Source organism: Neomonachus schauinslandi, chromosome 1, assembly GCF_002201575.2.
Source record: "Neomonachus schauinslandi chromosome 1, ASM220157v2, whole genome shotgun sequence".
NCBI lineage: Eukaryota > Metazoa > Chordata > Mammalia > Carnivora > Phocidae > Neomonachus > Neomonachus schauinslandi.
Window position 1 is genome coordinate 118,292,457 of NC_058403.1, and position 26,312 is coordinate 118,318,768.

General features: G+C 35.8%; 1 protein-coding gene across 3 annotated transcripts in view; it reads right to left on the reverse strand.

Annotated features, from left to right (window-relative positions):
• The window catches only part of RASA2 (RAS p21 protein activator 2), a 124,050-nt gene that overhangs the window by 74,516 nt on the left and 23,222 nt on the right, over positions 1 to 26,312 (reverse strand). For all 3 annotated transcript variants that reach the window (XM_021678866.2, XM_044920356.1, XM_021678865.2), the window contains exons 3-5: positions 21,093 to 21,196; positions 11,196 to 11,290; positions 894 to 970 (exon numbers count right to left, since the gene is read on the reverse strand). In XM_021678866.2, coding sequence (XP_021534541.1) covers positions 894 to 970; positions 11,196 to 11,290; positions 21,093 to 21,196 — 276 coding nt within the window. The remainder of the gene's footprint in view (positions 1 to 893; positions 971 to 11,195; positions 11,291 to 21,092; positions 21,197 to 26,312) is intronic.

The following is a 26,312-nucleotide window of genomic DNA, read 5'->3' on the forward strand; positions in this document are numbered from 1 at the left end:
ACACTCTATTAATAAGGATCATGATATATGCAACCTTCTTTAAAAGAGTTAAAAAAGTAATATTAGATATATAACAAATATAAATAAGTAGAGAGAGAGGGAGAGAGACAGGGAAAATGCCTCAAAGGAGCTGGGGCGTTCATAGTAAGGATAAGAAATTATAGTCTGGAGCAGCACTAGCAGAGGAACACTCCCCACTCTAAGGTAAGTGAGTACGGGAGAAAACAGCTTCTAACTGAGAAGGCAGTAGAGGAAACAGTAACTCGGGATATTCAGATTATCAGTTAAGACAAAGAAAAAACATTCAGAAGAAGTCAGGGATATCCAGTAGTTTGCTGATAACACAGGAAAAATCTGGGTGGAAGAGAAAAGGCAGAGGATTGGGCTTGGAAATCTGCATTTCCAGAGCAGTTAGAAGATTAGAGTCTGAGCCACAAAAAATGACTTGAGGGCAAAGGGGAATTTTAAAGTAGGTAAGAATCGATACTGGTACATCCCAAGGCAGCCATTTAGTTTTAGTCCCAGGGTTCCTAATGCTCAGCTCTGTGGTATCAGTGTCTCTAGAGGCCCTCCACCAGGAAGGCTTTCCAACTCCATCCTGCCAGGGAGTTAGATATGCTTAGTCGGGGTCCTGTAACAGCCTACTGCCTATCTCTATCATTTAACCCACATTCAATATATAAGGTTGAATGAATTAATGACCGATCATAACCTGAGTAGAGTAGATATGAGAAGACAAACTGGAAATCAACTTAATAAAGGAATGACACAGCAGAGTTTCATTTCTCAAAAAAAGTTTCTGAAGTATATAAAATAAGGTGTTGTCTTAAGATTCAAAGAATACATGATGGAGGATTATTTCCAGCTGATTTTGGTAAAAGAAATATGCTTACTGTACAACAAGCTGCTGGCACACAGTTCCATTCTCTGTTATCAGTTCATTCAGTTTTAATTCAAGGTGAACTTTACCCTATAATGAGAAAAAAAATGAATGGTCTATTTTACTGACAAAATATTAAAGGTAAGTACTTTTTCCAATGGTACCAGTAATATTTAGCTGTTCACTAACTAAATTTTAGTGATCCCTAGCACATGGCTTTGCCCACATTAAGTACTTGCTAAATGATGAATAACCAACAATGTAGATCTAGAACTCAGATGCTTATATCAGACATGGTACTCCAATCTAAGAATTTAATGCCCAGTTCAAAAAGTATTTATGAATCTTAGTTACCATGGATAAAAAAAAAAGATGGCACTTATGTTTTAGGAAATTTTGAAATGAAAGCAGACTATAAAATGTAGAATGTTTTTTCCAGAAAAGATAAACCATCAATAAGAACAGAGGCACTATCATTAAAGGTCAAGAGAAATCATACAATTTTAAAACAATAAAACTAAGTTAAAACTAGTAAGATTCAATTTGTCAACACTTCTCTGAAAATTAAAGATTTATGGAATATCTACTATATTTTAGTAAGCACTGTAGGACTGGGTAGGAATCAATAGATGTATAAGACACAATCACTGCTCATAAGAAGCTCATAGTCTAGTTGGAGACACAGTAAATAAAGATAACAATATATGACCCATAGCACTGATGAAAAAATGGGATACTGAAAATAACTTTCTTCAATAACTATTAATAAATGGATTTTTAAAAAATTCAGTAGTATAAGGGCGCCTGGGTGGCTCAGTTGGTTAAGCGACTGCCTTTGGCTCAGGTCATGATCCCGGAGTCCTGGGATCGAGTCCCACATTGGGCTCCCGGCTCAGCAGGGAACCTGCTTCTCCCTCTGACCCTATCCCCTCTTATGCTGTTTCTCTCTCTCTCTCTCAAATAAATAAATAAATAAAATCTTAAAAAAAAAAAAATTCAGTAGTATAAATTTATTTATTTATTTTTTTTTTAACTGTTTTTTTTTTTTTTTTTAAGATTTTATTTATTTATTCATGAGAGACAGAGAGAGAGAGAGGCAGAGGGAGAAGCAGGCTCCCAAAGAGCAGGGAGCCCGATGCGGGACTCGATCCCAGGACCCTGAGATCATGACCTGAGCCGAAGGCAGACGCTTAACCATCTGAGCCACCCAGGCGCCCTCAGTAGTATAAATTTAAAGCAAACTACAAACTTCTCATGAAACAAAAGTTTAGGAACAATATAATCTAGAGCTTGATATTTCCACCCTGCCACTGGCGATGAGCAATTCTAAACTGGTTAGGAGCAATTCTAAAGTGGTTAAGATCAGTCCTGGATTACCTCCACCCAGCTGACAAGACAAATTCCCACAGTGGAGATTTCAGGGGTGTGATGTCTAGAGGCTGATGACATAAGTAATTTCATCAGAGGTAGGAAAGTTCATTATCAAGTCACTGTTCCTCTTTGGAACAACCCCTCTCAGACATTCTTTCACAGCAGTCTAACCTGAATCAGCTTCACTATTTTATGGGGGTTTGCTCTATAAGAGTGAATCTGAGGTCCACTAACTACAAAGCTCAGGGTTAGATGGATACTGAGTGAGGAGCAATAAACATTGATGGATCTCAGCACAAAAGTCTGCATGAGAAAGCTAAGCTCTAAAGAAACAAAGGCAACAGTAGTAGCAAAATCGGCAGTAAGGTGGAATTGGAACTAAATTAAGCAAATTTTCCACTAAAAATCCAGGCACAAATATTTATTAAATCATATGAAATTTATGAAATAGGTCTCTCATTAATCCTGCTTTAATATTCACTACCCCTACCATTTGAGAGTGACCCGGAAGAGGTCCATGATATGTAGTAATTTTTTTTTTTTTAAAGATTTTATTTATTTATTTGAGAGAGAGAGAATGAGAGACAGAGAGCATGAGAGGGAGGAGGGTCAGAGGGAGAAGCAGACTCCCTGCCGAGCAGAGAGCCCGATGCGGGACTCGATCCCGGGACTCCAGGATCATGACCTGAGCCGAAGGCAGTCGCTTAACCAACTGAGCCACCCAGGCGCCTGATATGTAGTAATTTTTAATATTACTCAGTTAGATTTTTGAATCATCTTTGCTGTCAGGCCAGCATATGTGTGTCACTTGCCTAGTGAGTGGGCCTAGCCAACTGCATCAACATTTGCATCTCAAAGCAGTTTTACTATTTTAACATGTATGCATTTTATGGTAGAAGTTGTATGCTAACAGGGCATTCCCAACTGTCTCTCAGGAAATGTCTAGGATCTACTCTATTTCTAAAACAACAGAAACTGTTAAATAGAGAAGAAAAGTATAATAATTTCATTCACAACTAAAAATCATAGCACTGTATCAAGCAAAGCCTAGAAATAAAAAAAATATCTATTTAATGGGATTCTACCAGGAATCATTATCCCTGAGTCAGAGCCTACTTACTATGTTCATTACTCCTACTGGCTGTTAAAAAGACCATTCCTTTGGTATTAGTCAACAATAACATAATTGCGTATTTAACTTGGTCAAGAAAAGAGTGGAGACAGAACAGACAGACACAAGACATTTATTATTAGGGTGGAACACTAAAATTAAAAAGCATTATGAATTAAACCAAGGAAATTATAATTTCTAAACTGTAAAACACTACCTCATTGTATACTTTAACATGGGAATATATACATGATACTTAGTAAAAGAAACAAGATACAAATCAGGGTGTATAATATAATGTTAATTTGTAAAAATAAAATGTACTATATATATTATTATATAAATTTACTACAAGGTCATCTACTAAAATATTGATGGAAGTTACCTTTGGTTGGTAGGATTTCAGATTTTTTTGCTCATCTAGATTTTAAAATTTCTACTACCAATGTGTTCTGTTTTTTAGCAAAAAAAAAGTTTTAAAAATTATTTAAAGCTACTTCTTAGTGTTAGAAACCCAAATCTATGAACATTTTAGAAGAAATATTTAGTATTCCTTAATACATTGACAGAAAAGTTTAGTTTCATTTACATCTGTTATCATTTTATAGATTTGGATTGTAGCAATACAAGTTCGGTGTTTTTTGTTTTTCTGGGGGTTTTTTGTTTCTATTTTTTGGAGAGGACAGTTTTGAGTTCAGCAAAACATTTCCTAGTCTCGGGGCACCTGGGCGGCTCAGTCGTTAAGTCTGCCTTCGGCTCAGGTCATGATCCCAGGGTCCTGGGATCGAGTCCCGCATCGGGCTCCCTGCTCAGCGGGAAGCCTGCTTCTCCCTCTCCCACTCCCCCTGCTTGTGTTCCTGCTGTCGCTCTCTCTCTGTCAAATAAATAAATAAAATCTTTAAAAAAAAAAAAACAAAACATTTCCTAGTCTCCTCTGAAGCCAGGTGATACAGGCTAAGCACAGTCATAGGCTACAATTCTGGCCAATGAGATCAAAGTAGATGTTGCTGGTGGGGCATCTGGAGAAGCTTGTTGAATGGGACTCCCTAACTTCAGCAGGGGCTTGAGAAGCTGAAGAGCTTAAACAAAGCAGTCTACAGTCTCATGATGCTGGGCATATAAAAACTGGAGTCCAGGGCCCCCCAAGGTAGTGTGCCGCTGCCAAACAGGCAGGCTTTCTGTTGGAATCTCTGTAGAAAGACTATGCCTAAGGAGTAAGGGTGAACAACACTGACCAGCCTTTACAAAGACCGGAAACCTCGCCTAAAATCAGCTGACTCCCTAACTAGATTGAGGTGATCACCTGTAGACAGTAAGTAAAGTAAATCTTCTCTGAAGGAAAAAAAAAACCATATCACCCACAGCTTCAAATTATCTCTAAAATACTTCATATTTTTCAATGTCTAGCATTCCATTAAAAATGATGAAGCATGCCAGAAGACAAGACCATACACCAAAAAACAAAAACCAATAAAAAGCAGGAGATGCAGATGTTGGAGTAAACTGACAGAGGTTAAAATAACTGCTTACATTTTTTAAGGCAGACAACAAAATGAAAAAACCCAGCAAAAAATTTGATAAAGTATATCAAATGAAAAGTTCAGGATTAGGCAATAAAATAACCAAAATGAAGATGTATTTAACAGCGAATGAGCCATAGCCAAAACAAGAATTGGTGTAATGGGAGATAAATTAGTCAGGGGCAAATATCCACAATGAAGCACAGAGAGGGAGAGAGCATAAGAGACATATGAAACATAGGAAAATGGTCTATTATTCATGTAATCGGAGTCCCAGAAGAGACAGAAAAAATAGGGAAGGAGGAAAAAAAAGAAATAATTGCCTGGAATTTTCCAAAACCAAAGACATCAAGGCAGAGATTTAGGAGCCCCCAGGAACACCCACAGGATAAACATAAAGAAAACCATATGTAAGCAGAGCATAGTAAAACTGCTAAAAGCAGATATCAAAAGAAAATCCTAGAAGCAACTAGAGAAAAGAGACATTAGCCACAACGAAGCAACTACAAGACTCTGACAAGAAACTATGTTTGACGATAAACATGCAAGTGATTTGGTCCACAACTGCTTTCTTATTATCCAACCTCCTAAGGGAGGTTCAATGACAAAACTGTAATTTTCTTGTATGTCAGGAAATACTGGAAGATCGAATACCTGGCACTGTATTCTATATGTTTTATTTAAAGTTAACCAAATTTGGGGGAGCCGATATTCTATATGCATTTTATAGCAATGATTACGTTAGGTTGATATATGCAATTATATCACATTAATTTGTACTATACAGCGTATTTAGGAACTTATATTACTCTGGGACTGTCTGAAGGTTTAATAATATGCTAGCTTTATTTCAAATACTTTTATAAAAGTTCCCATAGAAAAATCTGTGATTATTTTAATGGTACCATATAGAAGATACCATATGAATTTCTGCATACAGTTTGGGAAACTCAGGTGTATTATGGGTATCTGGGCAAAACCCAATGCACACACTTCAAAATTTCTTCAGTCTTTTTTTTTTTTCCAGTTTTTAGTTTTTATCACAAAACACTGAATTGTAACAACCATTCCACATAAAAGAACTCAGTATATTTCGACTGGTGAAAAGTTTTCTTCATATGAGGGGAAAAAAATCCCAACTTCCTGATTTCCAGATGTTTTCATATGTAGTAATTAACTATAAATCATTCTGGACACAACTGGCTATCAGATGAAAAACAAAATAAAGGTTTTAATCTCTCTTATTTATGGACAGATCTGCTTTTCCTCTTTGAAGAAGTATTTATTACAATCTAGAATAGCTCCTTTCTTTGTTATTTCATGTTTACAAATTTACAAATGAAGTTTCTTCCTGCAACAATGAATTATACCTTTACACTCATTATGTTTTAATCAGGCATGTTTAAAAAGACAGATGTATATATCATTAGGTACAATCACTGCATTTGTTATTTTTAACGCTTGTTTAAACAGATAGGGCAGAGGCCATATTAAAAACAATAACAACAACAACCATAAAACAATCAATAACTTATGGCATGATCCAGAAATTCAAGATAAGCTTGCTGGTAAAGACTTATTAACTAAGTAATTACATCAGAAGACGTGATTGACAGCACATCTAGATTTACCTCTTGTACAAGTTCTGTGAGACAAACAGCCTTAATTAATGAGAGTACCAACTTCTCCATATAAGAGAAATGGTTTAATCAGTCTCATGTGAACGTATGCTCTTTATCTCAGCACCTAAGAACTAAAGAAAGGAAAAATATTTCAAGTTTTTTGTGAGTTCCAGCACTATATAGCTAAGAGCATGGCTGCAGATCACTGAAGCCAAAAGAGGATGTATAGAGAGAGGCACCAATACAATCCAAATTAACTTCATTTGTGTGGCAAAGAGTAGTAGAAAGAATACCAAGTGAAGTAGGATGATAACCACAACCAGAAACTAAGGAAGAGAATGTTTCAAAAAGGAGTGGTCAACATTATGAAAAGCACTGAAAGATCATATAAGAGGAGGACTGAAAAATGTCCACCAGACTTATTGACACAATGTCATGGGTAACGTTAGTGAGAGCCCTTTGTGCTCTCCCTCTAGCTCATTGTGGAGTATGAAGGCGGATCAGAGTGGGTTCAGAAGAGAATGTTTCAATCCACAGAGAGTAACTACAAAACAAAAACAAAAAAAGAACAGAAAAAAAAGTGTAGAAAAATGCACTCATGAAATATTAATAATATCTTGAATGTTTGAAAAGAAAACTGAAAATGATTAACATTATTAACAGCAATAATAAAGCATCTGGGAACCAATCTAAGGTAAGAGGTTTAGTGTTCTTTGCAATTTTCAACTGTTTTAGTATAAAACCCATCTCACTACTGTTGGGATCTTTTCAATTCAAGGCTAAATTACGTTTCTGCATGTTACTTCCCTACAACTTCAGAACTGAAGGGAATCCCATACACTGAAGTTCTCATTTCAAAGATGAAGAGCCTCAGACAACAACAGGTTAGCAACTGTTTTGGGTACAAATGGCAATTAGTAGCAGAGCTAGGAAAACAAACAACTTACCCTCTGAAGCAGAAATGCCAATCATTTCCTCTACCTAAACCCCTTTCTTAGGGATCATGCCTACCCAAAGCCCCAAAACGGCCTGTTCTACAGTGACTTTATCCCCTCAGTCATACCAACTAGTATGCAGTAGACATCTGGCCCTAGTTGGGCCAAATTCTCTAAATTGCGGCAGAGAACTAACTCAGATCTCAGAAAGTGAGGGGTGGTATGGTCATGTAAACTCAAAGGCTGATGTGGGCATTTTTTTAGCCATTAACAAGAGATTAAAGAGAAGCAGAAGTGAGAAACATGTAATCTCATCAGACGTACAAAAAGAATACAAGGGAATCTCATCATTAGTGGTTTTTTTCCTTTCATTTTGCAAAGTGAATAGTATTAAAATGAGAGAGCAAGACAGAAAATATTAACTATTCAGTTACAAAATAAGAGGGAAAGAAAAAACACTATTTAAACAGTGAGCACTTATACTCAATGAGCACAGTGAGCGTACGAGTGGGAAGAAATGAAATCAGTGGATCTCGGTTCCCAAGTGCCCCTTGCAGTATCTACGGCTGTACTGAGTGTAAGTCCACAGTTTAAAAACACAATGTATATTTTTTTATTTGCCATGGTCCCAAATGTAAGTCAACTATTTAATGTAGTGATCAAGTAGAAACAAACCACCCAATATTTTAGTATACTTTATGAGAAATTAAAAACTTTTCAAAAACGATTTTGACTCTGTGAACTGTATCTAGTTTATTATTGTAAGAACCCGACCTCCACTTTAGAGACAGCTCCTCAGTAAATGCCTGACAACTTCCAGCTCTCATTGGCCATACTGAAGTCCCTGTAATTATACTCCAAGAAGTTCCCTAGGAACTTTCAAATGCCCCTCCCTTTTTCTTTGAGCTAATCTGAGTAGGCTTCTGTTCCTTATACTCACATGTCCCTGTCTAATAATCTGTTGAAGCCTTTTCGTGACCAAAACTACGAAGACTAAAAAGCAGTAAAGCACCATGGTTACGAATTTTAGAATCAGACTAGATCTCTATTGGAACCAGGGCTCCATCACCTAATAGTTCTGATTTTGGAGATGTCATTTAACCTCTCTGAATCCATTTTCTATATTTGTAAAATGTGGGTAACGCTTCCTACACCTCATAATGCTTTTCTGAAGAATAAATGAAAAAATATATATTAAGTACGTAATACTGTGCTTGGTACATACTGTTTAACCACTAATAGTAATTATTAGGTGGAATTCCTACTGAATTCAATCCTTCTCATAGCTTTCTCCTATGGCTCCATCAATTGCTATTATTTCCATAATATTTTTGTAAAATTTTATAAACTTTATGCAAGTGAACAAATTTATTAACAAAATATGTATGAATCATGGGCTTCTTCTTCTATCTTTTCTAGGCTCACAGAGTTAATTTAGTATTCCTAGATTAGTTCTGGGGCCAAACAACATTTCCAGTAGTACTATATTAACCTGAAAGGGGTTCTGTATCCCTCCCACCCACTAAAGCACTTTTCCTCCTAAAATGTATTTTAAAGAATTAGGTCTAATTAAGTATCATTTAAGCAAAAGACCTATAAAGGTTAATAACTCATGGTCATGAAAATCACTTATAACAAGTAAAAAATGCTGACATTATCTCTAATAATTGTTATTTCCAGAATTTTTATGTTTCAGAGATGAGTTTTACATATACCACAAAATAAAAGCTTGTTATCCAATACTAATCTTTAATACCATCTCCAACAATTACACAGAGTATTCTAGAGAGATTTCTACTTTTTGAGAGTTGGGGGCCTTGAATCCTTTAGCAAGTTAATATTTATATTTATATTTTTATTGGAACTTCAATAAACTACATCTTAAAATAATCCTCAAATTTCATTTTACACTAAATTCTCAAAGCCTTTTCTTATCTTGCTTTTTGTTAAAATAATTAAAAAGGAAACCATACTTTCTTTCCTATCTGCCTTTTGGTAAAGTTATATCATGGAAATGGAAAGGACCACAGAGTGACTGCCGGTAGACAGGTATTTTACATTTGTGTAGCAACTGACAGCTTTCACAACACTGTTAAAAACATTTCACTTAGGGGCGCCTGGGTGGCTCAGTCGTTAAGTGTCTGCCTTCAGGTCATGATCCCAGGGTCCTGGGATGGAGCCCCGCATCAGGCTCCCTGCTCGGCGGGAAGCCTGCTTCTTCCTCTCCCACTCCCCCTGCTTGTGTTCCCTCTCTCACTGTGTCTTTCTCTGTCAAATAAATAAATAAAATCTTAAAAAAAAAAAAAAAAAAAGACATTTCACTTAATTCTCGCAATCCTATGAGTCAACATGGCAACTTTTATGCCCATTTTATAGAAATAAAATTCAAGGTCAGTGAAGTAACCACATATGAAAATTAGCACCTAAATTTTCTGACTTCTCGTGTAAAAGCTTTTCCATTTCGTCACACTGCCTCTCACCTGGGTCACACACGATAGTGGCTAAGTGGGATCTGAACAACAGTTATTGCCAAGTGGAAATGAGGTCGAGTGAATAAAATAGGAAAAATTTCAATTATTTTGTACTTAAGAAGGGGTTTTATATACAAATACTTAAGTTTTTGAGAATTTAATCAAAGAGAACGCTTCAGAGGTTATGAGGAAACAGAGACACAGGCACTTTATTTGCAAATATCTGTGGGTGTATATGCAGCACTTTTTTCTTGTCTTAAACTTCTGTTTGAGTCACAGTGGCAAATTATAACTTCTTTGAGAAAGGAAGAATTCTGCTTGCAGTATGTCCTCGGGTTTCACAATGGTTTCACAATCCTTACCATATTTTATAAATAAAGAGTTACAAAAAAAGGATTCCCTTTAGATGGAAATAACAATTTCTAAGAGCAACTCAGACTTTTCAAAAACAAATAGAAAGCTAAGCTACTTGGGGCTAAACATACATCTTTACTCACATATAGATCTGTAAGACCTCTTATTTTGGCAAGAGGAAAGAAGAGCTTTAAAAAGAGTAATGACACCCTTTCAAATAAAAAGAAAGGTGAACAACAGGAAGAGGGTGGGTGTGGGAATGAAAAGGCTCTTCAAGGTGGGCTCAGGCATGGTTTGAATGAATAACATTTTCCCAAGACTAGTTTATTAAGAGAGTAAACAGAGCATCCTGGTCAGAAGAAATGAAATCACAGACTTCAAGGATTCTCCTCAAAGTCAGAATTAATAAAACATAACCTTTCTCTTAAAAAATTTTCCCATCTTGGGACGCCTGGGTGGCTCAGTCGGTTAAGCGTCTGCCTTCAGCTCAGGTCATGATCCCAGGGTCCTGGGATCGAGTCCCGCATCGGGCTCCCTGCTCCGCGGGGAGCCTGCTTCTCCCTCTGCCTCTGCCTCTCTATCTCTCATGAATAAATAAATAAAATCTTAAAAAAAAAAAAAATTTTCCCATCTTAAAAAAAAATTAATAATTTGCCACTGTGACTCAAACAAAAGAACTAATAAAGCAGGAAATATCCCCCTAATATAACCTCCCCAAACTCAGACACACACCCACAACGTGCATTATTCTTGAATTCATGTGGCAAGGCATTTCTTTGCAGCTATATTTTACCTAAAGCTCTATAATATTTGGTCCCAAAATTTAAAGTAATGTATGATAAGCACTGTCTACAGAAACAAGTACAGTTTGTTTTCCACTCGCTTTCTCTATGCTGACAGTCTCTCACATCATCTAAGCCTTAATATTTACCTGAACCTCCGAATTGGAATCGACAGGTTGTAGTGAAAACCAGGTTTCTTTGCCACTGTGGTTACACAGATCTTCTTTTTTGATGGCTACTTTTCCTATAGGAAAAAAAACAATATAAGGGAAACATTTCGTATCATCATTAGCACTGTAATGTATAATACCTTACAGAAAATATTTTAAATTAATTTGTACCTATTGATACTAAAAAATCCATTTTTATAAAGTATTTTTTTTTCCTCATTAAACTTTTGTTTTATTGGGTCTCAAAATTCTGTGACAGATTTTTGGTCAAGGTGTTTTCTTTTTTTCTTTTTTTTTTTTTTAGGGTTTTTTTCTGTATTCTAAAGAATGAAAAGTGCCTCATTTCCCCCTGCCCCTTGGCAGACCCTTTTCTGGGTCATTTTGAATCAGATGATTAGATAAAAACTCAGCTGTAATTATATGCAACTGCATTTTTCAGTACTTATTCAGATTCACGTTTTCACCCAGAATACATTCCACCATGTAAAAAGCAATGTACAATGATAGTGCAAACTAATCCTCCCAAGAGGTTAAAACTATGAATAAACCATATGTTCTATCTAGGCAGACCCATCTCCATTTAGTAAGAGTTCATAAAATCCTATTAAAAAAAACAATATCATACATCACTAACAATATTGAAAACTGACTTGAAAATCTGGGAGATTAAAACAACAATTTTAAAATCTGCTTTTATCAAAACATTATAAACACCGCTTATGCTGCTTCAATGCATACACACACACACACACACACACTCAGGGCAGTTCCCTAAAGAGTTTCTACCTCTCAGAGAAAGATACAGTACAATGAACAAAGTTGTATGAGAGGAAGAAACAGAAATGTTCTTATTATAATATAGTATTTGCCATGTTGGTACAAAGCATTTCCTTCCTCAATTCAAGTTTTAAGAAGCAGACACAGTTTTGCATATGACTGGCAATTTATTCCAAGAGTCAACACAAAAGCTTTAACAAAAGATATATACTGAAGACAAAGTTTGCTTTCTTTTATCAAATAAGAATTTTTACTTTAAGGGTCCTAATTATACTTCATGCCCTTTCTCTTCTGACCTATCTTGGTCTTTTAGTTCCACATTTGAAAACTTTAAGGAAACAGTAAAAAATTTGTCAAGATATACCAATTTTTTGTGTATCAAGTGGAAAGGAAAGACAGAACAAGAAAACAAACCCAGAAAAACCTTTAAAATTTTATTTGGAATTAGGCAGTGGTGATGGTTGCACAATCTGTGAATATATACAATGTATGCATTGTATGTTAAAATAGTGAGTTTTATGGCATGTAAATTACACCTCAATAAAAAATTGTTAAAAAAATTTAACCATATTAAAATTTTGATAAGCTTATCTTCCTTTTCATGAACTGGAACTCAAACTACAAACATTATCTACATATGTGTAATTTTAAGGAAAATATTAAAATACACAGCTACAAATATTTTCTTTAGAAGGGCAACTGTATTAATATATAACCCAAAAGAGAACTACTGAAAATTCATCAGTTATATCCAGTAACACATAAAGCTTGAAACATGTAAAATTTTAAAATTAATAAACTGGTCCTCACAATTAAGCACAAATCCTTCCAACTTTCTTTAAAATATACTGGATGAAATCTAATGTAAAGGTCAAAATCTTCTTGTGAGTATATGGAATTCATAATTCATTCAAATTTTGTTAAGAAACGGCACCAGGAAAATAATATATTTCAGCCTTTGTTTGGTTAAACTTAAGATACAAAATGATGGGAAAACAGAAATTCTTCCAGTACCAAATACATAGACTAAAAGTCAAGTACAGGATTTAGGTACTAACTGTAACACCCAAATATTCTTTATACTGTTGAAGAAGTTCAGGCTAAGAGTCAAATCATACAAATTTCTTTTTTTTTTTTTTTTTTAAAGATTTTATTTATTTATTTGAGAGAGAGAATGAGAGAGAATATGAGAGGGAAGAGGGTCAGAGGGAGAAGCAGACTCCCCGCTGAGCAGGGAGCCCGATGCGGGACTCGATCCAGGGACTCCAGGATCATGACCTGAGCCGAAGGCAGTCGCTTAACCAACTGAGCCACCCAGGCGCCCAAATCATACAAATTTCTTGATATGTTTTACCTATAGATTTTATCAAATCCCTGGCAAATCAATACAATACCAGGAATGGCTTAGGATATAGAATTATGCCGAAGTATTAAATATTGCATGTCACAAAGGATCATGATTATCATAATTCTTTCAAGTGGTTCCATTTACCATTGATTCCACTCCAGGTATAAACATTAAGGCAATGTGTAACAGTTTGATATATATATATATGCACACATGTACATTCAGAAATAGATCTATATATCCCATAGCTGAAGGTCTTACATTTCAAGAACAACTCATTTCCACCTTTAAGAATCTTGGTATCTATGCATCGTTTGTGTTCTCTCCCCAGAAAAATGCACAGATATTATCTGGCATATAATCTTAAAAGAGTTTACTCACCATCCAGAAACTCGCTGGTAGATTCCTGGTTAAGACTCCCATTCTACAATTTCCAGGATTTTTAGATTTATACATAATTTATGAATATGTATGTTGATATTTACAAGTATCACCAAAGCAAGCCCCCAACTTAAAAACAGAGTTTTTTAAAAAGTTTATTTGGAAGTTTACTGGTTTGATTCATTTATTCTTTCAACAAATAGTCACAATGGCCCTGTGCTTTAAATGCTGATGTAATTTCCAGGCTCCCCTAACCAAAGTATATTTTACCAGCAATGCTTCTGAAAACTAGAGTAGGAATCTACCTAATCCATTTATGACTCACAACTCAGATCACTGGATATACATCTTCTCTGTCATAGGTGCCTTTCCCAAAAGAGAATCCTCTCTTAGTTCATAGGTAAAAATTCCCAGAAGCCAAGTACCTTCTTCCTCCTATTTCCTATCTCATGCATCCATGGTACTCACTATCATGAAAGAGTTGAATGGTTCTTGTCTTCTCAAAGGGAAACCCTTCTCTGATCAGCTGCATAAATTTTGTGACTCTAATGGTTCAAAACATAGTTTAGTGTTTACTATTTTGAACAAACTTAACTCATTACCTTAGTCGTCATGAAATCAACCACCTCAAAACAAAACAAAACAAAACAAAAACAAAAAACAAAACACAACAACAGCAACAAAACCTCCCAGGAACAAACTACCCAACAATTTAAAGGTACTATTTCATTTCCCCACTGTCCTGACAAACTCACAGACAGAAAGAGCTTAGACCAAACATAAATACATACACATACACATACCAGATGCTGTATTAGTTCCTTAAAATAAGACAAGGAGAGGAAACACCATAAGAAATGAAGGAACTGTGGGCACAGAAACCATCTCTATTGGTCTCTAAGTAAAAAAAAAAAAAGTATTCTCAGCTTTCCAGCACCACTTCTAAGCAGCATTTTCTTGCCATCTATAAAAACTGTGTTATATTTGGGTCCCATTTTTAGACACAACCTATTCTTGGAAATTTCATCCTGATACAGATCACCAATTGGCAAATCTTGACAGTCCTGTTCCTACATGGACACTAGTAGAAATGGCTGAAAGAGCAGATAAAAGCAGTGACAACTGTGACTGCCTATTCAGGATGAAAAAGAACCAGAACACTGAATAAATTCTGGCAGATAGTCAACAACAGCAGTTCAGTCAACAGCAAAACTTTGATGCTGCCTTAGTACATAGAGTTTAGGTAGATACCTTTTGTTCTCTGTGGTAGCAGTCCAGTGTATCAATGGTCTACAATAAATCATACTTCCTTGATCTATGCCATTGTGTGGTCCCATCCACCAGACTCTGGGTTTGACCATGTCACCTGCTTTTGCCAAATGGGACATCAGCAAATGTGATGCAAGTAGAATCTTAATTAATAAACAACTGTGCAGTAGGGTTTAGCCTCTTAAAACCCCAATATCATGTGGAAAGGAAGACCCAGATAATAGCCAGCACCAGCCATCAGATAGTCAGTCCATTCAGTCCAGTCAATTTCCCAGATAACTGCACATCAGCGACCCCAGGTGAGACCAGCAGAAGAACCACCCAGTTGAGCTCAGCCCAAATTGACAACCCTCAGGATCATGGCCAAATATATGGTTGATGTATTAAGCCACCAAGTACTGGAATGGTTTGTTATGTAGCAATAGATAACTGATACAGACCCTATGCAAACGGATATAGAAGTGTAGTCTTAGGCAATTTTTAAACGGTAGGTTTGACTTCAGAGCTAAATGCCAGCAGAAATGACAAATCGAAGAGTTGGAAAAGACCTTAAGGAATCTTACTTAAGCTCAGCCTTATTTTATAGATAAGCCAGGCCTAAGAAGGTAAAGTTATGCGTTTAAGGTCACACAGCTAGTAAATGATAGTCATGAATGGAATTCAGGTCTCTGACATCCCAGTGAAATTCTTTTATACTGTAATGAACTGAGGGAAAAGAAAAAAAGTTGCCAAAGTCTACTAAGATAACCACAGTTTAGTTGTTTGAGAGAGCGTGTCTCTCTCAAACTAAAATACCTAGAAAATACACATAAGATAAAATATAGGGGCACCTGGGTGGCTCAGTCATTAAGCATCTGCCTTCGGCTCAGGTCAGGATCCCAGGATCCTGGGATGGAGCCCTGCATTGGGCTCCCTGCTCAGCGGGGAACCTGCTTCTCCCTCTCCCTCTGCCTGCCTCTCCCCCTGCTTGTATGCTCTCTCTCAAATAAATAAATAAAAATGTTTTAAAAATTACACCTAGTTAAGTCTCCTGCCCTGGGGAGAATCCACATTTTTTTCGGCTTGGAAAAAGGAAATCTCTAGGATGTAAGAACAGGAAAAAAATATGGGAAGGCAGACTACAGTGCTTGTGTTTCTGCTCTGGCTAACTCTCTCTCTCTCTGTAAAATAAGTAAAATCTTCAAAAAAAAAAGAAGATAAAATATATGTTTTAATTTTCGTATTATGATTCTCACTGGAAATGGAAATACATTCCTACATAAAGTTTTTCTCTTCTCTTTTTCTTTCCTTTTAAGAGAAGACACTATACCTTATAACAATATATCATACAGTAAAAGATTTTTAAAACCTTAATTTTGCAACTTCCTATCTTTTTATTGCATAGTTCCTACGTCTCAAGTTTTTAAATGATCCATAATCGAGTTTTTTCACTAACTACCTGGCATATGAAAATGCCTAATATAAAATATTATGCCCAATATTGATAACAGTTGTTACTTCTAGGAAGGGGAGGGAGTCAGTAGTCAAAATTAATTAGGATTATCTGTAATACCACAATTTAAAATCCTCCTACAAAAAGAAAAAAATTCATATATTACTTATACAATTAAAAATAAAAAACAAACAAGCTCTTAAAACTGTATTTGACCAGTATACATTCTCAGATCTTCTTAAGTTTGAAAGATGGTTCTCTCAACTCTAGTTCAAATTTCATTTCTAGAAAATGCTATGGCACTGTTTAATCTATAACTTGGCAACTAAGAGTTACAAAATAATTGACTGAACCCAATTTTCAATAGCTCAAATTTTTTAAAAAAAAACAACCCAACTTTGAGTTAATGACAAAAGAAAATGTTAAACTACAAAAACATCAAAATTCATAAATGAAAACCATTTTTCAACTTTAAAGGGTACGTACAAATTGAGTTTGAGTTTCCCATATGTAAAAGGAAAAAAAAAAAACTGCTACTAAATGTTGAAATTTTCTCTCTTAATAAAAATAAATTTATTTGCGGGGCGCCTGGGTGGCTCAGTTGGTTAAGTGTCTGCCTTCGGCTCAGGTCATGATCCCAGGGTCCTGGGATCGAGCCCCACATCAGGCTCCCTGCTCTGTGGACAGAGCCTGCTTCTCCCTCTCCCTCTGCCTGCAGCTCCCCCTACTTGTGCTATCTCTCTGTCAAATAAATAAATAAAATCTTTTAAAAAAAAATAAGCTTATTTGCAAACAAAAGTTCTCATACCAAATTATGCCTTTCTGATACCACTCCACAAAAAACGGATTTTTACTTAGAGGCACCTGTGTGGCTCAGTCAGTTAAGCGTCTGCCTTCAGCTCAGGTCAGCAGGGAGTCTGCTTCTCTCTCTGCCTCTGCCCCTTCCCCCCACCTCCCCGCTTGTGTGCTCTCTCTCTCTCTCTCTCTCAAGTAATAAATACAATCTTAAAAGAAAAAGAACTGATTCTTACTTTTTTTTGCTTAAAGTACAATTGACTTGCTTTAAAAACAAAAAGCAAAGCACAAGGGAACTTTTGGAAATCATAACAATAAACCTCAACAAAAGGCCTTTTCAATAAATACTGTATGATGATTATAACTATGTGCAAACAATGAAAATTACAAAACATTTTCTTAAGAAGACATGATAATCAGAGACACACTCTCAAGGATCACTCATAATCACCAAGAGCTTTATTCAATCCTTATCCTGCTCTACCTCTCTCTAGTTGTTGACATTAAAAGATCCCCTGGCCTTCTGAGATATGAATCTCTCCTCTCTTCCTACCCTCCTGATAAACTTTTATCAATCTTCCACTGAAGCCTCATTTTCCTGGCATTTTCCTTATCTGCTCCCAGGACAACTTCATTCATTCCAGCAGAGGCATGAAGTATCACTTAATGCTAATGACTCTCAAATTCACCTCTCCAGCTCTTCTCTCAGCCTCAGATCTGTACTTCCAACAGCCAACCAGCCACCAGTCCACCAAGATGTTCCCCAGGTAATACAAGTTTAACTTGTTTGAAATCAAAGTCATCCTCTCCTCTTCCCATCCCCCACTCAAAACTGAATGGTCCTGCAGTGTTCTTTATCTGTTAATGACAGCCATAGAAACAAGATTCTTTTTAACCCTTTCCTTTCTCACATCCCTTTATCCCCTTAAAGTCCTCAAATCCTACCTGCAGCTCCTCCAGTGAAGTACATTCCCTCATCCGCATTCCCACCGCTATTGCCCTTTGCATCTCATCTGATAATAGCCTCCCTGACTCTAATCTCTCTAAACCATAAACTATAGATTACATATGTAAAGTGTGTGTATATATACTTTAAAAGAATATATACAGTTACATATAATTACATACATATACATTTTACATATGTAATCTATAGACACTGAGTTTGGACTTTGAAGTACCACTGTCTGCCACAGAAAGTTGTTAAACCACGAAAGTATTCATGTATATATAGTTACATGTAATTTTTAAAAGGTTTCTCATTCTTGGGGCGCCTGGGTGGCTCAGTCGTTAAGCGCCTGCCTTCGGCTCGGGTCCTGGGATCGAGCCCCACATCGGGCTCCCTGCTCTGCGGGAAGCCTGCTTCTCCCTCTCCCACTCCCCCTGCTTGTGTTCCCTCTCTCACTGTGTCTCTGTCTGTCAAATAAATAAATAAAATCTTTAAAAAAAAAAAAAAGGTTTCTCATTCTTAAAAGGCTCAGCACTACTGTCTTAGGATAAAGTCCAAAATCCTTAGCACAGCCTTCAGGGTCCATCACAAATTGGCCCCAATTTATAGTCCCTGCTTCATTTCTACTGCCCTCTTCCTAAGTAATTTATATATTCCAACAGATACACCAGAATCATGATTTATTTTTTATCCTCTAATTCTGCTAATCCCTATTACCTGGAAATTTCTTCTTTTTCCTAAGTAGTCTGTTAATCCTCCACCAAACAAGATTACCTGTTCTCCCAAGTACTCTGTTCAGACCTCCAGCAAAGATCCAATTATAACAAATTAGAGTATAAGTGTGCCTCTTTGATAGCCTGGGAATAACATGAGTCTTACTCATCTTAGTATTCCCATCCTTTATATGCCACACAGAAGTGTCTGTAAATGGCTGTTTAATTGAATTGAGGATGGGGCCTCAGGAGTGATTCATAATTGAGGGTTTTCTAGAAAGAGAAGAGTCCGCATATAAATAAAGAAGTCAGAAGAAGAAAGACAACTAGGAAAATACAAAGTCATTAAATTGTATTTTCCTTGGCTTTCAACAAGTTGAATAAGCAATCAAACGAGTCAAATATGACAGAGGCAGATAAAGATTCAGCACTCCAAAAATGCCTTTTGTGACAAAGAAAAAAGTATTTGTTAAGTATACAGCTGACAAAAGTTAACATATTTAACAAATAAGTATGCATAAGAACAACGAAATCCATCCAAATGAAAAATAGGCGTAAGAATGAAAAACTAGTTCATAGAAGAAAAATGTAAAAGACATAAACACATGAAAAATTCCTCAAATTCACTGATAATCAGAAAAATACAGTTAAAAAAATATTATTTTTCACCTGTCAAATTGGGAAAAAATTTTTTCAATGCTAATATCCAAGAATAACCAGGGCATGGTGAAATGATTATGCCCATGCCATGTTTGGGGGAATTTAAATTAATAAAGTATTTCTGGGGGCCAATGTAAAAAACAGAGAGAGAAGAAATTTTAAAAATATTGATACCCTTTAATTCAGTATTTTCACTTCTAGGAATTTATTCTAAGAAAAAGAGACAAGCAACAGTTTATGCAAGAAGGATGTTCATAGCAACACCATTAAGAGCACCAAAAATCTGAAAATATAATTGTTCACCAACAAAGAAGTAGCTCAAATAATACATTTCTTTACAAAGGATATTATTTAACAAATATTTTTGGAAAATACTTTATGACAGGGGAAAAGGATCATTAGATGAAAAAAAGGAAAAAACTGAATAGCGCAATGTAATAATACAAATGCATAAAGAATGGGAAGAAATACACAAATTATTAACTGTAGTTATTCCTGTTCACAGTCACTACTAGTCACTAAGAACATGTAATAGTTTTATAATTAAATATATATACTGTTTATTGAAAGGCTATTTGATTTCCTCTAAAATGATTCTGACAAACTTCAAAAAAGGTTTGTCAGAAAAATGTAGAAACAAGATTACAAAGATTTAAAAAAAAAAGAAGCAGTAAGCAGAAGGATACAAACCACTTGTTAAGGAGTTCAGGAGCAAAAGCGGAGGAAACAAATTAGGTGGTAGTTAAGAGGACAAAGTCAAATAAAGCTTAATCATTTAAACTGTGGAAGACTTCTCAAATCAGAAAAGAGAGAAAGGGATGACAAAATTCATGATACTAAAAAGTGAGAGGATAATACATGTAAATGGTAGACCTCTACCTGTTATTAAAATATAGACACTGGAGCAAAGACCACGATGACACATGTGTGTCCATTTAGCTTTGTTCTACTCCATGCCCATAGATCACACCCCAGCCTTAGACAATTATTTAAGAAACAGAGTTAATGGTCACCAACACAGCCAGAAAGAAAAACACATGTCTAGATTAAAGCAAATTATTACTTCTAGTGAAAAACTTGAAAAATGTATGTTCTTTGGGGGATCAAACACTGTGATCTTTGTATAAAAACATTCTTTGAACCATTCAGCAAATACTTACCAAATATCTACTAAATGTAAGGCACTCTGGAGCGACAATCTCTATCTTCATAAATATCATATTCAACTAGAGAGTCTCAATATTAAACAACAAACTGATGAACAAGTATAATGAATACTATGGAAAATGCCCCATCAGGTATTTTGGAAACATATGACACCATGACTGGGGGCGGGGGGGAAATCAGTCAAGATCCTTCCAAAGTGTTACCAAAGCTGAGCATACAAATTAAAAATGAGACTCACAAATGAACTTGAAGACTAAAGAAAAGGATTAGAAATGTTGAGCATGTATTATTCTGTTATTCTGTTGTTTTCAACACTTTATACTTAGTGAAAGAATGAATATAAACACTAATGCTGTGATTAAAGATAATTATGAATAGTACATACCTATACGAAGATCTCTTTGTAAAACATTCTTATCATAAACATAGAAAGACAAATACTGGAAAGTTCTTGGAATCTCAAAGTAAAATTCTTCACTGAAAAATGGGCTAGAGAGAAAAGAGGAAAGTTCATTAAATTTAAATCTGACAGTGTCCTCATATAGTATTTTCAATAAAACAAATTACAGACTAAAACACCATAGGGAAGTTTCAAAAGCTCCAAAATTATTCTCTATGCTAAATTACAACTAAATCCTGTACAAACCAAGCTGAACTCTGAGAGGACCTCAATTGCCAGGTTAAGCTCTGAACAGCTTTTTAAGAGTCCTAAGGACAGAAGACCCAGTTATTGCCTGGGGTCTTGTTCACCTAAAGTGGACACAAATGAGAGTTCAGGATAATGTCATGCACACCCATCATCATCTCAGAAATATGTATAGCTATATTAATCACAATAATATATAACACAAATGGGTAATGTTATGTAAAGCATTATTTTAAAGTAATTTTAAGAAACTAAAATGGGTTTTTTTTTTAAAAAAACAGGGTTTTTAAAAAATCAACTTTATTAAGGTATAAATTACATGTAATAAAATCTAATTTAAATGATCGGGGTGCCTGGATGGCTCAGTCACTTGGTTTCTGCTCAGGTCATGATCTCTGGGTCGTGAGATCAGCCCTGCATGGGGCTCATGAGCTGGGTGTGGAGCCTGCTTAAGATTCTCTCTCCCCCTCTCCCTTTGCCTCTCCCGTTGCTCACGCACATGTGTGCTCTCTCTCTGAAATAAATAAAATCTTCTAAAAAAATGAAATACAGTGGTTAATGATTTGATAAATTTATAAACCTGTGTTGCTTCCATCCCAATCAAGATATAGTAACATTTCTATCTCCCCATAAAGTTCCCTTATACTCCTCTGCAGTATTATATAGATCTAAGAATTTCATATAAATGGAACTAAATAGTATGTACTCTTGTGCCTAGCTTCTTCACTCAGTTTAACAACTATGAGATTTTTCCATTTTGTTGTGTATATAAGTAGTTCATTTGCTTTAATTGCTGAATATTCCATTCATGAATATTCCACAATCTATTCTCCTAGTAGTCATGTGAGTTGTTTCCAGTTTGGGCTATTAAAAATAAAGCTGCTATAAACATTTTTATACAAGGCTTTTTCTGAACATATGTTTTCAATATTTTTAGATAGGTAACTAGAAGAGTGGAATTGCTAAGTTAAAAGGTAGGTGAATTTTTAATTTATAAGAAACTGTCCAATTGTTTTCCCACATTTGTGGCCCAAGCAAATATGTAGCATTTACTTTTACCAGCAATGCAGGAGAGCTCCAGTTATTCCATATCATTGTCCACTTTTGCTACTGAAAGTCTTTAAAATTAGCTATTCTACTGAATGTGATATGATAAATCTTTACATCTGTGTAATCTCTACCCCAATCAAGATACAGAACATTTCTATCTCCCCAGAGAGTTCCCTTGTGCAATCACCTTCTCCATACTGTCACAGGAACCAGTAATCTGATTTCGATCATGACACATTATGTTCAAGAATCTATAGTGACAGAAATGATTTTAAACTGCATTTCTTGATGACTGATGATGATGAATATTTTTTCATGTGCTTGCTGGCCATTTGTATATATATTCTTTTGGGAAATAGCTGTTCAGTTTTTCCCCACTTTTTTAAATGGGCTTTCTTCTTATTGGTTTTGTTTTTGTTTTTAAATAAATTCTAGATGCAAGTCCTTTGTCAGAATCTTTTCTCCCAGCTGTGGCTTACCATTTCATTTTCTTGACAGTGTCTGTTGAAGAGCAAAAGGCTCTGATTTTGATGAAATCCCGTTCATCAATTTTCCTCTTTTATGACTAGTGATTTCTGCATCCTAAGAAATCTTTGCCTATCCCCAAGCTGCTAAGACTTTTTCCTATGAAACAGCTCATTTTTAGATGTTTAAGAATGTTATTTTGATGTTTAGATTCTATGAAGACATGAATCTCTAAAATGCTAGTAAATATCTTTTGTTAAGAGCACCTCTTTCCTGAGACTGCTTAAAGAACTAAAGGATACTTTGAAAATGTCACCATAAAACGCAACCTCTTTAGGATGTCACGACTTAAAAAGAAGCTGAAATGCAAAGAAAAATACTCTTACAGAAGTTATTTCAATCTTGTCCAGAAAACAGTTGACTCAGCTTTTTAGTTGTTTATAATGCCTGGTCAACTTTTGTCAACGTATGTTTTTTTTTTTTAAGATTTTATTTGTCAATGTATTTTTTTTTTAAGATTTTATTTATTTATTTGAGAGAGAGAGAATGAGAGATAGGACAAGAGAGAAGAGGGTCAGAGGGAGAAGCAGACTCCCTGCTCAGCAGGGAGCCCGATGTGGGACTCGATCCCGGGACTCCAGGATCATGACCTGAGCCGAAGGCAGTTGCTTAACCAACTGAGCCACGCAGGCGCCCGTCAATGTATTTTTTACTTCAAATGTAATCAAAATAAACTTTTAAAAGTTGGTCTATCAATGGGGCACCTGGGTGGCTCAGTGGGTTAAGCGTCCACAACTCTCGGTTTGGGCTCAGGTCATGACCTAGGGCCATGGGATGGAGCCCAACACAGGGCTCCCAGCTCCACGATCATTGTGGAGTCTGTTTCAGATTCTCTCCCTCTGCTCTCTCCCCTTGTGCACTCTCTCAAATAAATAAATAAATAGATAGATAGATAGATAGATAAATAAAATCTTTAAAAAAGTTGGTCTATCAAAATAACTAGAGTCCTCTATTAATCTCAACATAAAAATTGACACAAAAACAACTATTAGGGGGCGCCTGGGTGGCTTAGTCGTTAAGCGTCTGCCTTCGGCTCAGGCCATGATCCCAGGGTCCTGGGATCCAACCCTGCATCGGGCTCCCTGCTCAGCGGGAAGCCTGCTTCTCCCTCTCCCACTCCCCTTGCTTGTGTTCCCTCTCTCGTTGTGTCTCTGTCAAATAATAAATAAAATCTTAAAAAAAAAAAAAAAACTATTAGGCAAAGACATGACATATTTAAGTATTTTCTCCTTTGCATCATTTTATAAACAATTATAAAATGAAGAATTTCCTTTATATATCACATATACATATTCAAATATTATTTTCATTTATTTTATTTTTTAAGACTTATTTATTTATTTGGGGGGGGGAAGAGGGAGAGGGAGAGACGGTCTTAAGTAGACTCCATGCTAAGCGCAGAGCCGGCCACTGGGCTCGATCTCACCACCCTGAGACCACAACCTGAGCCAAAACCAAGAGTCCGACGCCTAACCGACTGCCACCCAGGCGTCCCTCAAATATTATTTTTAAAATACATTCTAAAACCAAGTAAGAACACCACAGAATTATTCACTAAGTCACCTGTATCACTGTATCACCACAATGTCGACAATCCCCACATCTGGGCGCCCACATCTTTATTTAATTTAATTATTAATCAATCCATCTGAAGAAAACTTTTCAATGGGTTGGTAAGGAGCATGATGAGACATAGTTTTAAAAACAACATTCTATTGCTATCACTGACATATGATCATACATGACTCCTAAGGAAATTCCTGGCATGGGGAAGAAAAGCACTGGGCATAAGCAGTATGGCTGTTTATATACCACTCACATTTTAAAAGAATTTGAGGTAAAAACTTACGAGCTATAGATTCTATATGTCACTCTTCCTTACCCGTTACGAAAACTCTATATCCAGACTACCTATAAAAACTATAATATCCAGAACCCATAAAGATCTAAATGGTATCTACTGACTCTTGACTTGATAGCTTATCACAATAAGGGAAGAAAACACTGACATGAAAGCAAGGTCAGCAAGGGTTTATATTACACATTCTTTCACCTTATTCTGCAAGGAAAAGTGCTAGGGGTCACCTAGAATCCAAGAAGCACCTAGTCTAACTATTGAAATAACCTAAGTCTTAAAATATCTTCCAAGTTGCTAAGTATCTAGAAAATAATTTAAGATGGATAAAAATAATCTGTTTCATCATCTTTTCCCAACACAAATATCTAGAAAGGCAGGGGTTTAAAAAAGAAAAAGTAAGCTAATTTTAGTTACTAACTTACAAAGCTACATATTAGAAACTACCACAAGTATTCAATTTATGGACAATTACTAGCTTTATATATCACTGATTTTTGTGTGATATGGAATCAGTGTACATTAAGTAACAAACTGAAACTGAGACAGTTTCAGGTTCCAATCTCCGTTTTGCTCCTAACTTCTTATATTATATGCACAAATTATTCAGCCTTTTGGTGACTCAATTTCATCATGTATAACATATAAATAACAACAGAATTCTAAAAGAACAGGGACAGGTGATTTATGACTAAAGATGTGAAGTGTATTACTTCAAATTTTGGGGGGGCTACTAAGTATTTTCAGCTTTATACAATGCCTTTCCTATGAAGAACACTACAGACATTCAAAATTATAAACACTGACAATAAAGACACAAAGGGAAAAGCTCCAGAGGAAAAAAAAAAGGAGGGGGGGAGCGTAACGAAAAAAGATTATGAAAAAAAGAGCATCAAAAAATAAATTCCCAAAACGCAATTTACAGGCGTCATGACATTCAGTACTTCACCCACCACACGTTCATTCTGACAACTCCCCATGCCCTTGTTTTGACTCTTATCTCTGACCACGACCGCATCCTGCCAGCACAGCTCTGTGCTAGAATTATGTCCACAAACACTATTACAGGGCAGAGGTGGCACACTCCAATTTTATGAATTAGAATATACTAGGATACTCTGAGTGCTATTACACTTTCAAAAGATGAGAAATTTACCCAAGAATTCATTCCCTTACAATGCCCTACTTAGTTCAGTGACTTGTATAACTTTAAGAAGTAATTTATTCTCAAGAGAAATAAAACAATGATGTACTCTGAGAAAAGTTCAAATGAATAGGCAAAACTTAGCCTAGAGAACAAACTGAGGTATATGATAGTTGTTTTCAAAAACTTGGAAGATGTCATGTCAAATATGGATTGAGGTGTGTTCTCCAGAAATCCAAGGGATAGAATTAGCAACAATTAAAAGGAAGATATATTTTGAGGCAATGAAAAGCCACATGAAAGCAAGCACTGCATTTATCTTGCTCTCTTGGATGTTTGAATAAATAGCACCCAGCAAGCTCTTGGCCTATAGTAGGTTCTCCTT